The 15,328-nt window shown below is 40.9% G+C and overlaps 1 protein-coding gene across 5 annotated transcripts in view; it reads right to left on the bottom strand.

Moving 5' to 3' along the window:
* The window catches only part of PALM2AKAP2 (PALM2 and AKAP2 fusion), a 209,446-nt gene that overhangs the window by 133,753 nt on the left and 60,365 nt on the right, over positions 1 to 15,328 (bottom strand). For 2 of the 5 annotated variants that reach the window (XM_035309269.1, XM_035309270.1), the window contains exons 2-5: positions 14,515 to 14,637; positions 13,860 to 13,881; positions 7,278 to 7,379; positions 1,853 to 2,557 (exon numbers count right to left, since the gene is read on the bottom strand). In XM_035309269.1, the coding sequence (XP_035165160.1) occupies positions 1,853 to 2,557; positions 7,278 to 7,379; positions 13,860 to 13,881; positions 14,515 to 14,637 (952 nt within the window). The remainder of the gene's footprint in view (positions 1 to 1,852; positions 2,558 to 7,277; positions 7,380 to 13,859; positions 13,882 to 14,514; positions 14,638 to 15,328) is intronic. The other 3 variants (XM_035309274.1, XM_035309272.1, XM_035309273.1) reach the window with 3 other exon arrangements.

Raw genomic sequence — 15,328 nt, 5'->3', positions numbered from 1 at the left:
CTCCTTCCTTCCTTCCTTCCTTCCTTCCTTCCTTCCTTCCTTCCTTCCTTCCTTCCTTCCTTCCTTCCTTCCTTCCTTCCTTCCTTCCTTCCTTCATCTTCCTTTCTTTCTCTCTCTCTCTTTCTTTTTCTTTTTTTTTCTTTTTAATTTTTATGTATTTTTTTCAGTTGCTGCTATTAATTTTTAAAGTCTGATATTTTCAAAGACACTTCAAAAGAATCCTCAGTATTTTTAACACTACCAGAAAATACAAATCCTGATTTTTAATCTCACTTCTTTAGTTACAAATCCAGACTAACTCCGCTGGAGTGAGTGGAGTTGCACTTAAGCAAAATTGATGTGAGACAAGAATCATGCTCATAATATCTTTCCATGAAAAAGCTGCCTGCTTTTTCATTATAGTTAGAAGAATCAATGGACCAAGAAACAAATAAATATCTACTTATTTTGGATGCCTTTGCCTTTTTGCATTTTCACTTTGAGATGTTTTTTAAAGGCCTGATTTTCAGAGGGCATATGAAGAAAAAATTGCTGGAAATCAGGCCTCTCTGAGGTGTCCCACACCGGGAAACGAAGCATCCAAAACCACCAGCAGATTACATGTTAACCGTGAGGCTATAGCATCTTCTCCTGGAACAGCTGCTTAAACAAAACTCCAGTGGGCCTCCATGGGAGTTTTGCCTGGGTAAGCACAGCAGCATCAGACCCATCACCTGTCAGTGGTTCAGTGCACTGGAGGTACACTCTCTGAGAAATAATATTTTCCTAAGAACTGCAAAATAAAAATCTGGCCCTGCCCCCATTTCTGGCACTGAGAATTTCATCACTGAATTCAGTGGGAGCAAGGTCAGACTGCAAGAGAAGATCATTTATATTCTAAGTAAATAGATAGCAATATCTCTCATCTACTGGAGTTCAGCAGGAAAACTTCATGTATAAACATTGGCGGAGTTACTGAAAGGCAACTAATTAGATCAGTGACTCCATTTCTGTTGGTGTGACAGCTGCATCTTATTCATGTTAAGTTAATTTCAACTGCAATTTAGGGAAATGAAGTACTGTAATGAAGTACTGTACAATACTGTAATCTGGAAGATTTATATAAGGCAAAATCATCATTCATACATTTTCTAGAAAGAATAATTAAAGTCCACTTTTTATATCACCAATAAGCAGAAATGGCTGATGGATTTTTGTGACACTGCAAACTAAAACTAAAAAGTTGCTATAAAATGAAACTATGAAAACTTTTCAGGAAGGACTTATCTGAGTTTTTGCAAATTAAAACAGTAAAATGATCTAAGCCTTCCCCTGAGAAATAAAAAATAGGATCTATAAAATAATGTTTAAATGTGACTTTTGTTTTAAAAAAGAGAAGCAACATTTTTTTAAGGCTGTCATATCTGGCTGCTGTGAAATTCAAACTCCCACAAAATTCTAGGAATCTGATTGAGCCTGCCAGATATCTAAAGAAAATGTAAAAAGTGTTTTCATTATATATATAATATATATAAAAATCAAATAAATATGAAAACATTTGTTCAATTTCCCAGTTATCTCTCACTCTGAATATGAAGGAAAAAAATAAAATAAAATATAATCCCCAACCTCTCCCCAAACCCCAAAGAGTACATCTGATGGGAAAATAACCATGCGTTCCTCTTCCTGAAGAACTAGAAATCAAAGCAACCCAACTGCAAGGCAATGGAGGCATTCACTTCCAGTTCACAGTATTGCAGCTAGAAGTACACTGAGGTCTAGGTAAGTGATGGAGCAGGAGCTGCCTGGAGTGAGGAAGGAGGAGGTGTTCACATGACAATACAGCATTGACAGCGCTTTTTCTTTTGTGTACCTGGGGAAGCTTCCAAGGGCAGGCTCTCTTCCTTCCCCTCAGGAGAGGAGGGCTCTGTTGTGTCCGACAGGGGCCTGCCAGAGACCAGCTCAGCAGCATTTCCATCCATGGTGGAGACGTCCGTCACCGTCTTCTCACGCAATGACTTCTCGTCGTCTTCGTCAATCAGGACCAGCTCTGCTTTGATGGTTTCATCATAGCCCAGCACTTTCTTTGTTTCCTCTTCGTCGTCGATGTTCTGGTAGCCCATAAATATCATAGTAACCGGCTGATCTGTGCTGGCCTCTGGAATGTTGCCACTGCAGGGTTTGTCTTGGGGCTGAGAGTTCACAGTGTGCCCTTTGCTGGGTTTGTGTACCATTTCCAGCTTTGCCTCCTTGAAGAGCATTTGCTCCTTCATATGGCTAAGGTTTCCATCAGCTACCGCATTTCTGTCTGACACAGTCATTGTTTCAAACCCTCCTTTTACACTTGATTGTCCAGGTTTTTGCATAAGTTCATCTATGTCCTTTGAGCTTAATTTATGTACTCCATTTTCTACCACTGTGCCACCAGAGTGAACCTCATAGACTACCTTGGTACCATCATCATTGACTTTGAATCCTCTTTGATGGGCCTCATCTGGGCCAATAGGTGAAGCAGAGACAATCTTGGTCTCTCCTCTCTGTTTGTCTTTCTCCACATTAATTTCCATGGTGCACAAAGCTTGAATGAAAACAAGAGAGGAAGTGCATGTTACAACAAAAAAAGCCAGTGAATGGTTAATTGCCAAACAGACAAAGAAAACTATGGTGCCCCTTTTCCTACCACCTGCTTCTAAGGGTCAAGTGTGCTACGTTAGAAGTGGGATGCAACACTGTGGACAGAGGTTGTTATTACTTTACAGCTCTTTTTGCAGCTGGAGGCTAGGCATGCCTGTGACAAACGGGAGGTAGTCTTCCAGCTCATGCTACGTGGAACTGTCTCTGATCGATTAGGAGCACCAAGAGCACGTGGGTTAGGTGTGCTTTAGGCAAAGGGAGGTGACAGCATGCAGGGTGCCCTCAATCTTTTCCATTCTGAAATAGACTCAAAATTCAAAGAGAAACTCTTCTACAGCAACCTCTCTACTCTTGTCCTTTCCTATCATCAAACCTCCAGTTAGTTGGAAACAAGTTTTGTTTGATGCAAGTAACACCCAGACTGGTTTATTATCAATGCTTGTTCTTGTTTAACTCTTCCATCCGTAGCATTCAAAACATTTTAGATTGGTGGAGAAGCATTGTTTACCCCTGTTCTACAGCTGGGAAAACAAAATCACACAGGAATGGGATTATTTTTCCCGTAGATACATGGCAGGGCAGGTCTCAGTTTCCACTCCAAGGCATCGACAGTGACCTCTTTTTGCAGGTTAAGAGAATGTATAAAATGACCATGAAGTGCTCCCTCCCTTCTTTGAATGAGACCCTACACATAATTTCCAAAGGGGGAAGTTGAAGAAATTAACCAATTTTCAAAACATCATGAAACAATGAGTAAAAACACACATGAGGGATGCGGTTTTAGAATAGCAAAGAAACTTTTCTAGCAGTTAAGAAGGACGCAGCAACAAGACAAAAATAGTTGAGACCACATAGTAAGAATAGTCTTCATTGCTCTAGCTCCCATTTTGAGATATAATGGCATCTCACTGGACAGCTTTTCAAATAAAATTGTTCAAAGGTCTCACAGATTTTCCAGAATGGTTGATCTGTTTAAACATTCCTGGAATGCGATGAAGACATTTTGTTTTTTGGACAGACATCCACAGACACTTAATTACAAACTACCACAAGCAATGACACATGTTTGTGAAACTTTTGGTGACCATTTCCACCAATGAACCTCAATGTCTTGGCTTTTTTACTGCCTTTTTTTTTTTTTTTTTTTTTTAAGTGAGTACAGAATTTCACTGCCCCAAGAGTCAATGTAGTGTGGTATGTTTGTATTTAAAACAGAATTAATAATAATAAAAAATAATTACTTGTATAATATATTCCTTCAGTCTTATTATTCACACACAGTAGATTTTTTTTTTCTGTATTCTTAAGTGAAGTCTTTCATCAGTGTTAGGCGGTTAATCATGTGGTATATCATGAATGCCACCACAAGTCTAGAAAGAAAATTCAGGTATTGCTGAGTGAGTGTACGCTGGCTCCTATGCAATGGTCTCCTCTGTGCCGCAGGAATGCAGTCTTGTAGGCAGCCCAGACAAGAGGGAGTCTTGTTGTCTACGTGCTGTGTGTGCTTAGACCTTGGTGTCCAGGCAGGACTGGTTAGATCAAGTGCAGCACTGCACAAATATCTGCAACCGGGAAGGGATCTTGCCTTGTTCATTGCAAGTTAGGGGAAAGTCCTTAAGGACTGTGTTTACTACTAGTTTGGGAGACTTACAGACTAGTTTGTCCATAGGTCTCATGTCCTTCAGTATAGACTCCCATTTTCACAACCAAGTAGGAATATCTACTTTCTTATCTGTCTGTGCTGGCATTATCATCCCTGGCTGCCCCACAGCAACCCCAGTGACCAGGAGAAGGTTGAAAGGGTGCTGGGCTGAACCACATGGAGCTAGATGCTGACCTCCTGGGCGTCTGTGCCATGATGTGATGCTCTGACTCTGCTTCCTCTCACAGGGCTTATTGCAGAGCTTGAAAATGTGGTCCAGCTGTGCCAGCTGCTGTGTTGGGATAATCCAGCTGCTCATGTTAGCCTGAAAGGCATGGTCTCTCCAGTCCTGGGTTATTGGACGTGAACCCAAGGCAGCATTGCATTCATAGCAGGACCACACGACGGGGCAGCAGCTCACAGAGCACTGGGTCACTTCCTCAGGACTGTCCCTGCCCAAGATCTGGTGGACAAGCATCCCTCAAGTCTCATGCAAATAACTCTACCATGAGACCTTTAATCCAACTTTAAAGGGTAATGAAATAAGAAAGACACAGGTGCCATCCTTAATAATATTGAATTTTATTGACTTGGACATCAGAGTTCATTATTGGAACTCTTCCTGGGGTGAGTGATCTCTGAATGTCACTTGGCCTTTCCAGGGCTTCTCAGGCACATATTGTACAAGGACTCTGGATACCAAGGACATAAAAATAGGGGTGGTTAGCCTATGGTGTAGATGCCAAAATTGGCACACTGGCAGATTTTTGAGAGGCAGCCAGCCAAACTGAAGCAAAGCTGAGCTGGGAGGAAGCACCAGCATGCCCACAAAATCACCTGTAATAAGCAGAAGTTCCTGACTTGTGCTGAGCAGCAGAGCCCCACAGAGATGGCACTGCCAGCCCTCCAGCTGGCAGCATCCTATCTCCTTGGAGAGAAGCAGCATCCTCAGTTCCTCTGGAGTTCCTGTGCTTGCCCTCCTCTTTGGAAAACAAAAATACTATCTGGGGCATGACTTTGAAAGACTCCTAGACTCTTCAAGTAAGGACTGCTGATTTTCCTATGAGATATTGTTGAATGCCACCTTTTTGCACATATTTTCAGTGCAGACCCTCCCTATTGTGAAAAACTAATTTTGTTCAGCAGTGTGCAGTAGAAAACGCACTTATGGGCCTGAATTCAGAAGCAGACAGGGGAAATTTGATATTTAAATCATGTGAATTTGGCCATATTTAGGAAAAGTTGCAAGATACATATTTTTATATGTAAACAACAGCACCCAACCTATTAGGAAGACTTTGGTCAACAAATTCCATCACAGCTTAGAAGACTCTCTGCTAATGACTAATCTGATTTAGAAAGTTAACAAGTGTGGCTATATCCTTTTGTATTTGATGTATGCCTAATTTGCTTGAGAATTTGCCACTGACAACATTTTCTTTTCTTCTGTCACGATTTTGCAACAGTGTTTTTGGATATCGATATAACATGTACTTTATGACCTGCCCCAGGGATCACATTAAAGATACTTCTGTTAATAAATGCATAAATATATCTGAGTATCTTAGAAAGCTGTTCACTAATGAAACACATTGCCATGGGAGAAATGAATAACAGAACCTTGCTTATCTGCTGGTATGCACAATGTTTGTTCTCTGCAGGAAAACCTAGCAGCTTGGCTTGTCCAAGTAGCTGAAAATTGAACTAATGTTGATTTCTAAAATGTCTTTATTTAAGCAGAGCTTATTTACTACAAAATAGGCTCTATTAGTACAGTACAAAACTATCTGACAATAGGGTTGAAGCTGAAAGCAGTAGTTGAAGATGACAGCCTGTATTCATGGGTACAAGTCCTCTGTACAAGCTTTAATTACAGTGTAACATGATGCAGTACTTCATGACAACAAGATCCCAATGTGCATTGGAAAGAATCTGGCTTCTGCTTGTTATGTGCTGTAAATACTGGGATTCAGAGGCTATTTTTGTTTGTTTGTTTGTTTGTTTAATCTCAATAGACTTTAAATTTGTATTAAGATGGATGCTTGCAGTCTTCCCTTGAGTACATGTGCTAGTGCCTTCTCATTGATCACACAAGACACTCTTATCAAGGAATACAAAAACAAGGCTTTTGGGTCATCCAAGAATGAAATAAATGATTGTTCTCTGGGTTTTGACAAAATGGCATAAAACACACAGTGAAGACCTTGCTTTTCAGACAGATCAGGGCAAGCACTAGTGGAAAGGAAGCGTATGGAATGGTTTACAACAAGTCCTCTGAACAAAATCACATATCCTGTAGTCGTATGCACTGTCTTAGCTGCAGAAAATGCTTTGCTGTGCTTATTAACCCATTCTTCAAAAAAGTCACCTTTCATTCTCAGTCACTGGCACATCTCTTAAGTAGCCACCAGCAATTTGGTGTCGAGATAGGGAATAGATTGTTTAGAAAAGAAGAGTCTTGAAAATAAGAAACACATTCAGCTTTTAACAAGCACACTGTCACATTTAAGACACATATACAATGTGGAAATTAGGTGTTAGAAAACTCTCTGTATGGCTCCAAGCTCAAAACAGGTCATCATAATTCTCCCCAGCCTTTTCCCTGAGAAGAAAGAATGGCATATAAAGCCATATCAAATGACTTAAAGGTTTGGAGCATAAATGGGGACTTGTGAGTGCCTGTATGTCTTGATAGGAGTTGCTTGGGTACAATGGGGGAGGTAGAACCTTGGCTGAGATAACATGTATTTGTATTAGCAGAGATGGAAGGAAGTGAATGTTTCCATGAAAAAAAAAAAATAAATACACATTTCCTATGCTACCTGTATGTAGCTCAAATATATAGTTTTGCTAGTACTCATTGCTGCTCAGAAAAGCTTGACTTATTTACAACACACAAATCAAATGGCATTTCCTAGCATTTAAATGATATCTTGACTCCAGACCAATTAAGCCAATATAACAAAAAAAGAGTTCATGGCTACTGGATTGGTATTATAATACTTTGCTCCTTGAGACTTACCAGCTACTCTGCTTGCTCCGTCCCGCCCAGGAACTGGCTCTCCTGTTCGTGAATAGAGGATTGGGAGTTCAGGGATCTGGGAGTAAATGTAATTTACTGCATCTGGTGTCAGAGAACAGGAAACAGTTAGATTCATGCTATGAGCCCCAGTGGCTTCATTGCTTAGACAGCAGAGCGTTGTCAGCCCTGACAATAGTCACTGGAGCTTTCAACTAGATAATTGGATCAAAGCTAGCAAAGTGCAAAGTCACTGTCGTGTGATTGGTATTCAATAGACTAGCTGAGGTAGGAGGGAAAGGATCCAGATGACTCAAACCTTGTGTCAGTTGAACACATAAAATTATTTGTCAGAAGGTTCTGGATTTATCAAGTCTGTGACCTTTTAATGTGGGAAATGTTGGTGGACAGAGGGAGAAGACAAGGAATAAACCTAGTGTGATACCTGGAATAAATGGCATTTCAAATAGACATATAAAAACCTACAAATGCTAGCTTTGGCTGAAAGGGATGAAAGGCCAACTCTGTTTGTTTCCCATATTATGGAACTGACATTTTTTTGTTGTTGTTAAAGCTAAAATACAGGTAATAATGAAATCAAATATAGATACTGCCTATAGTGTAGGGTGCCTGTTGTGAACTTGAATAGTTATTAAGTTCCTGCCAGTTCTTCAGTGCAGCTGGTCATTAACAGAGCTCAGACTAGTACAGAATTAGCTGAAAGGTCTGATTTGCTTATGGTTGTTTAACACAAGCTAAATATGTTATTTAGGAAAGACATAGAAGAAGTTTTATAAATATTTACTGGTAGAGGTTTTATGACTGGGTTAAATATAACTTGATAGCACATATCATTCCATTAAGACTCTGGCTACGTTAAAAGAGGAGCTCAGAGGAGAGATGTGCAAGTAACTGACCAAGAAACAGAGAAAAAAGAAAAATAAACCACATTTTTTTCCTATCCACAAGAAATGTGTTCAGTTTTGTGGGGAAAAGGTGACATTTCTGTTCAAACATAAGGTCTTATCTTATCTGAAAGAGAAAGTTTGTTTTCCTACAAGGGTACTTTGCAGGTACATTTTATAATTAAGCTGTCAAACCCTTGATATGACCTGGTCCATGTGGAAGGGTAGGAGGCAGAATCTGCCCTCCTCAGTGTCCGTTGTTGCTGTAAGCAGGTGAGATACGGAGATCAGTGCAGCCCAAGAGAGTGAAATGGTGAAGGGAGAGAGAAAATAAAGTGCCATGTTGGTCTCTGCTTTACTGTGTCTGGTAAAGGGAGACACTCTTGTGATGCTCCCAGTGGGCTAACATCCATCTCATAAAGTGATCAAACAAAACACAAAAACAAAACAAACAAAACAAAACAAAACACACACTGCACCTGGATACAAAGACAGGGTGTGTCATCTCTAATCCCCAAACCTGCTGTCTGAGAAGGGCAATTGGGCCTGATACTAGCAACATGGTTTTCCTGCCCTAACAGCCTTCAGTGGCCATTGATGTGGCGTGGTGTGGTAGGCTTGTAATCACTGTACTGCAGAATACATGCCGCTGCTGGAACTGGAGTTCATGTACATGACTCTGTGAAGGAAGCCCCTTGTAGCAAGCCGCCTCTCCCTCCCTCTGTGTATTTCCTGCATCAGAGGAGGATGAAAGAGAGGTGCAGTATGAATGCATTCAGGAAAGCTAGGAAGTTATTATAAAACTTCAACTTCTAACAGATGAATTTCAAAAACCTCAGCCAGGGAAATATTGTTTTATTTCATACTTCACTGGGCAAATGACAGTCCTGGCAAATGAGCTGTTATATTTCAATGCATAGTGTTTCCTCAAAGTTTTTTATTTTTAGCAATAGAGCCTGGGAGAAATAATTGTTTAAGACACAGATGACTGAGCAGTGGCCAGTAACATCTGCTTTCTTTTGCAGAGTTTCTTGCCTCTGATGAGAAATTGGTACAATGCTTGTTGTTGTTATTCTGGGAAATATCACCAGCAAATGAGCAGGTCATTATTGAGAACTGAAGTAATTTCTCAGAAGTAAGAAGTGGGAACTGTTTCTGGGCCAGAATAAGAAGGCACTTTGTATTCTGGAAATGGCAGAAATTTAGTAATTATTCACCCAGTCAAGTGTGCTGCTGGAACAGTAGTTTCAGCACAGTCATCCAGTGACTTGAGAGACAGACCTGTCTGTCCACATGTGGGTGTCATGAATACAGGCTTGTGCTCCTTCACTAATCAGCCTGACTCCTTTTGCTATCAATGGGCATACACTGGCACGGCCCGGGTGCTATTCTTGTTCCAGAGCAATGCAGTAGGCAAAATTCATTGCAAGTGTATGTTTCTCTGCAGTGCCTGTGCACGGATCTGAACTGACTACCTTGGCAGTTGGCATCACCAAAGTCCATCTGTAAGCCAGGTCAGTTTTGCAGCTTGGTGGTGAGATCCTTACTCTGATGCTCTTCATGTCTGTGGATCTTAGTATGTGTTTTGTTTTGTTTTGTTTTGTTTTGTTTTGCCTCCTGTATCAGGAGACAATGCCCATGCTACTGTCAGCTGCTGCCAATGTTGACTCAGTTTAGAAACTTTTCTGGATGTTACTTAGAACAACAAACAAAAAAAGTTGCTTGAGGGATCGTGAAAATTTCTAGTTATTGGGCTGAGTAGGGAATGCTGTGGTGGGGTTAGGGTGGTGGGATTCTCCTGTACTTTCTTCTGAAGCACGTGGTGGTGCCACACGTCAAAGATGGGATGTTTGACTAGGAGTTGGGGCTTGATTCATTCCATCAGTTCCTATTTCCCCCTCACCCCCACCATCCCAGATGAAAAGGACATTCTTGTTTCCCTTTATCTCACTGGCAACAAGGTGTGTTTCATTTAGCACCTCTAAAAGCAATAATAAGAGAGCAACTTTACAAGGAGCATTTACAATTAGCATTTTGGTAGCATGGGGAGTAAGACAGAACATAAATCAAAGCATTTGAACTGACTCCATTCAACACTTTCATTTCAACCTTTGATGAGTTATTAATATATAAGAATGCCATTAAATGTGTCCTGTGGCTTTTTGTACTACTTAAACAAACTGCATTGTAGGATTATGGCACTTCTCTGTATGATCAGACAAACAAAGTGCTTGGGAGCACTTATGGGGCCCAATAATCCTTCAAGGGTGCTTATACAAAACCAGAGCTTCAGAACTGCTCACAACAGCTCCCACACAGAGGCTTATGACCAGATGCTGGACGAGCTCATTTTCCAAGGGCTCAGTTATCTTTAAAATGTCTGACTACCACTAAAATAAGTGCCTAGGGTCTTCTGCACATACCGGCCCCCAGGGCAGGGCTTCTTCCCCTGTAAAGCTATGTGGGGCTGCTGGGGATTATGTCAGGGGGAACAGAGACTGCAATGCCCCCACTACATTTGTAAGGCCAGGAGCACAGGGCTAAGCAGGCAGTTTTCCTATGAGCTTTGTGGCATGGCTCTGAAGGTAGCTGGGTGCCCAGTGCTGTTGTAGCTGTGGCAGTGATGTGTTCTAACAGATGCAGATCCAATTAAAAAGTTGCTTAACTTTTGGGTTTTAGACTCGGAAGCACGGAATCATAGAATATCCTGAATTTGAAGGGGCCCACAAGCATCATCGAGTCCAACTCCTGCTTAAAATAGTACAACTGAGAAACAATCACTGAACAGGTTTTCTAAGACACATGGAGAGCACCCTACAAAGATCTGCTCTCTGCTCCTCTGAGGACGTGCTCCTCTGTTTTGCTGCTGGGCAGCACTGCTAATTGAGATTGGAGCAGAGGAAACCAGACGAGCCTCTAAGGAAGGTGCTGGGAACCACACCATCCAGGTCAGGTTTCCAGAGCCACATCTTTGTCAAATATGTGCTAATACATCCTGGATGCAAACCGAGGTTTGTGCAATCTGTAGTTACTGCAGTTGTGGCTTCTGTGTGTTGGCTGAAGTGGCAACATGCAGTTTACGTACAGACGATTGAAGGTTGCACAGGATGAATTTACCCAAGGGCAAGTACAGCAGCCAAGGGAGCCATATCAGATCTTAATGGGGCTTTTATTTTGTATACACATTGAGCCACAAACACATGCACACGTGGAGTAAGAGCCGCTTTATTTCACATGGTTATTTATGAAGGCGAAATGTGTTCATACTCTGGAAAATGTGGGATTTGTGTTTAGTATGCCTGGGTGATCTCAAGCTCAGAAATGCTCTTTGGCTTACACAGCCATTTCCTGGGAAGGGTGGGAAGGACACCGAGAGCCACTTGGCTGGTCACTGGTGCTCACCACAACTCCTCCCCTTTCCTAATTGCCTTCACCTGAATCCTCTGGGCTCTGAGCTCTCTGTAGTTGAAGCACCATCACCACCTTATATATAGCACAAAAGCACGCACAGGGATGCACTGGTGAGGTAAACCACTTTCTACACCATCACCAAGTTTAGAATAAAGGGACAGATGGACCACAGCAAACTAATGTGAGATTTATGGACTCAGAGTCTTTCAGGATATGACAGTAATTCATGTATGTGAAGGTTTTTGTATGTATTTTACTCAGCTTTCCTGTACTATAAAATGACTCCTACCATTTTCCTCTGCAGCATGTGTTATACAGATAGTTGACAGACAGATGACAGATCTGCTATAAGACAGCAAGCCCTACATATTTTTGAAAAGAGGAAAACTCTACATTATCAAACTGCTCACAGCTAGTAATGTATGTGTCCACTTCTCGCTGTGATCAGCTACCCTCACAGACATTACCCCCTTGGTCAGCAGAAAACAGAGGACCAGCTCTGTTTTTTCCACATGGACATGCATGGTAACATCAAGCCTACAGTGGAAGACAGGCCTGGGTCAAGAGGAAGGCTTGCAGCCTTGATCTTCTTTAGAGCATCAGAGTACAGCCTGCTTCTTCATCAGTCTGCCTAGAGGATGACCCAGGCCCATCTCAGCCCAGCAGGACTGACAGCCAAGAGGAAGGGATAAGATACGTAAACAGAGGGGCTGGAAGAGAAAAGATACGGGTTTAACTTATCTCTATCCCCTGCTCCTTCTGCTTACACACTGATGCTGTAGGCAGTCTGCTGCCTTTGACATTATTTTGCAGTTTTCTGTTAGCCCTGCGGAAATCAAAAACTGTCCTGGCTCTGTCTGTGAGGGTGTGATCTGCTAAAATCAGGCAAAATGTGGAGTGTAGTGAGGTTCCTCTTGAGCCCGATGAGGTACTGCAAGTAGGTATGCTATGAGAAGAGTCCCTAGGGGAAACTACTGCTTCACATATGCTAACTGGGGTTTCCTTTGGTTCCTGTTTTATCATAACACCCACAAAGAGGCAGACTGTGTCTTGCAGGAGTCATGAAGGTTCCAGTCAACTTTGAGTGCTAATTCCTGTAGGCACAGATTCCTCTTTTGGAAACTTATCAACAACAGTGAAACTCTGCACAGGTACAAGATATTTTCCATTCTGGAAATGTATTTGCTTTGTTATAGCCCACTTCAAATGCTTCGGGAAGGAGGAAATAGAAATTCTTACAAAGGAGTATCCTACGTGGGACTTCTATGTCTTTTGACAACTGGAGTTAGCCTAAACTTTGAATTATATTATTAATAGAAGTGAAAATTTCTGAACTGTATATTTGAGTTAAAAAGAAAACTTTCTTACTAGAGAATATTAATACCCCCCCAAAAGAAATTCCTCTAAACAGATCTGAATCAGTTCATACACTACATTTTAACCTTCAGCTGTGTCCTATATGTTAGGATCATCCAAAATATTACAAATCTATGCTCAAAGTAGAGATGAACATGGCTTTATCAGTAGCTGGAGGAGCTAGTCTTGGCCTCAGCATTTCACATCTTGTCAGTTCAAAGATAGGTCCTAAGGATGAGTGTCTAGAGTACTGATTTATCTGCAGGTGGAGCAGCATGCAGTCCTTCCTGGGTCCTAAATGTTCTGGAGATGCACTGCAAGGGTTTATCTAGCTTTTGGGCAACAAGCCACATTTATGTTCTCTCAGGCACCTACATTTATATCCCAGTATTTACACTGATCACAAATAGTGTCACACTGAGTTCATAAACCAGCAATTACTACATCCTCATTCACCTATGCAAGGATTTCCTTCTGTGACATCATCTCACAGAAAATATAATTCATTAGTGAAATAATCTAATTTTAATCAAACACAAGTTTTTCCTGCAAATTAGGATTTTTCCACATTGTATTTAACAGTTTGTGAATAGTATGAGCACATGCAGGGGAGAGGATTTATATTGAGTAGGTGAAAAGAGAAGTTGTATGATGCCTGTTTCAAGTCATACATGTCTTCTTTTTCTCTTGCATGCCCATAAAAATAGCTGGAGCTCTACCAAAGGAATACTGCCCCAGAGCAACAATGACATTTGTTCTTGCACTGTAGCAACACCACAGGAGGTAATGCCTCTAGAAATAAATTGGAAACATGCAATGAACAGAGGAATTCCCATTGTGTAAACTTTTGCAACAAAGCTATGGAACAACTCTTGCTAACTTCAAATAAAAACAGAAGTAAAAAGGCACTTACCACCATCCTGGTGTGTGAAAGTCTGTGAAGAGAGAGAGGAAAAAAATAAGAATATTGGTTAAAACTTTCATATTTTGGGTAAAATTTGCATGAAGTCTTGATTTTTTCTGCTATGACTACTCTTAAGGCTCTTTGTCATTTTTAAATGGGAACCTAGGGCTGTGGCTCCTCAGGTTTAGGTGCAATTAGGGGCTAAGGGAGAGGGACATGATGTAACCAAAAGGAGAACAGTTGCAGGTTTTTTTGCAGGCAATACCATTCAGAAGTGGCATCTGTGGCACTTTGAGATGACTTCCAGGCATCCTGATATCTTTTAGTAGTGCTGAAAGCTCACATAGTTTCCCTGCAAACTAAGATGGGGAGATACTGTCTGAAACCCTCTTTTTGAAAAGCCTGGAATGGAAAGGGGAAATGCAAATAACCCACCCAAAATAGATCTGAGACTTCTATATCTTTTCTGCTCTTGTTCATCCTGGTTTGAGATGCATGCTATGTGACTGGCCACAACCTTCCAGTAAATGCTAAATTATAACTGCTATTTTGAAACAGTTCTAACAGTCTACCTTGATTTCAATCTGTGCCCCAAGTGGTGTCTTTTTTTTTTTTTCTTTCTTTCCTTTTTTTTTTTTTTTCTTTTTTTCTTTTTTGTAAATACCTTTTGCAAGTTGTTGAAGGATTTCTCAGTCTCCTTTAGCTTCTCCAAAATGATTTGTTCTTTGGCAGATATTTGGGATTCCTCACTTTCTAATTTCTGTATTTCTTGCTCCAGCCTGTGGAAGACATACAAACATGCACATACACACAAAAATAAAATATGTAAAAACTATTTTGATGAGCTGTAGCTGCCTAGGTATCACCTTGCATTTCAAATGTCATAAGGAATGCTTTTCGTACTTGTTATTCACAACTGACTTCCAAGCACATGAAGGTCATGTAAATTGTTTGTAAACTTCAAGACAAAAAAAATAAACCTCTTATTATGCACTTTTGCAAAAATATGTGCAGATTAACTAAATATATACCTCAGTTTCCCTTCACTCCAATTCCTGTAACATCTCTTAGATGCACACTTTCATTTTAGAAGCCGCAGTACTGGATATAACCATTAAAATGCAGTAATGATTAGAGGAATAGGTATCTTTTAATGACACCATACTACAGACAACGGAACTGGAAACAGCTGTTGGAAGCTGGCAGTCAACCAGTTGTATTGGGAGTTATTCTAGAACCTGTACATTCTCCACTTTCCAAAACAGAACCTATGGGTTGGTGCTTTCTTTTAGGCTAGCAAAAAACCATGGATATCTATCCATGCTTCATGCTGTTACTAGATGGTACTAGGGACCCTAGAGACTTCATGTAATAAAACACACAGGGTGTACAGAAAATAGTTTTATTATTTTAGGTAGCAAGCATTAAACACTCTTGCTGATCTTGTTGCTTTCCAACAGCACTCACTTCTTAAGATG

The sequence above is a fragment of the Oxyura jamaicensis genome, chromosome Z (genome assembly GCF_011077185.1).
Source record: "Oxyura jamaicensis isolate SHBP4307 breed ruddy duck chromosome Z, BPBGC_Ojam_1.0, whole genome shotgun sequence".
Taxonomy (NCBI): domain Eukaryota; kingdom Metazoa; phylum Chordata; class Aves; order Anseriformes; family Anatidae; genus Oxyura; species Oxyura jamaicensis.
This window is presented reverse-complemented; position numbering and strand designations above follow the sequence as displayed.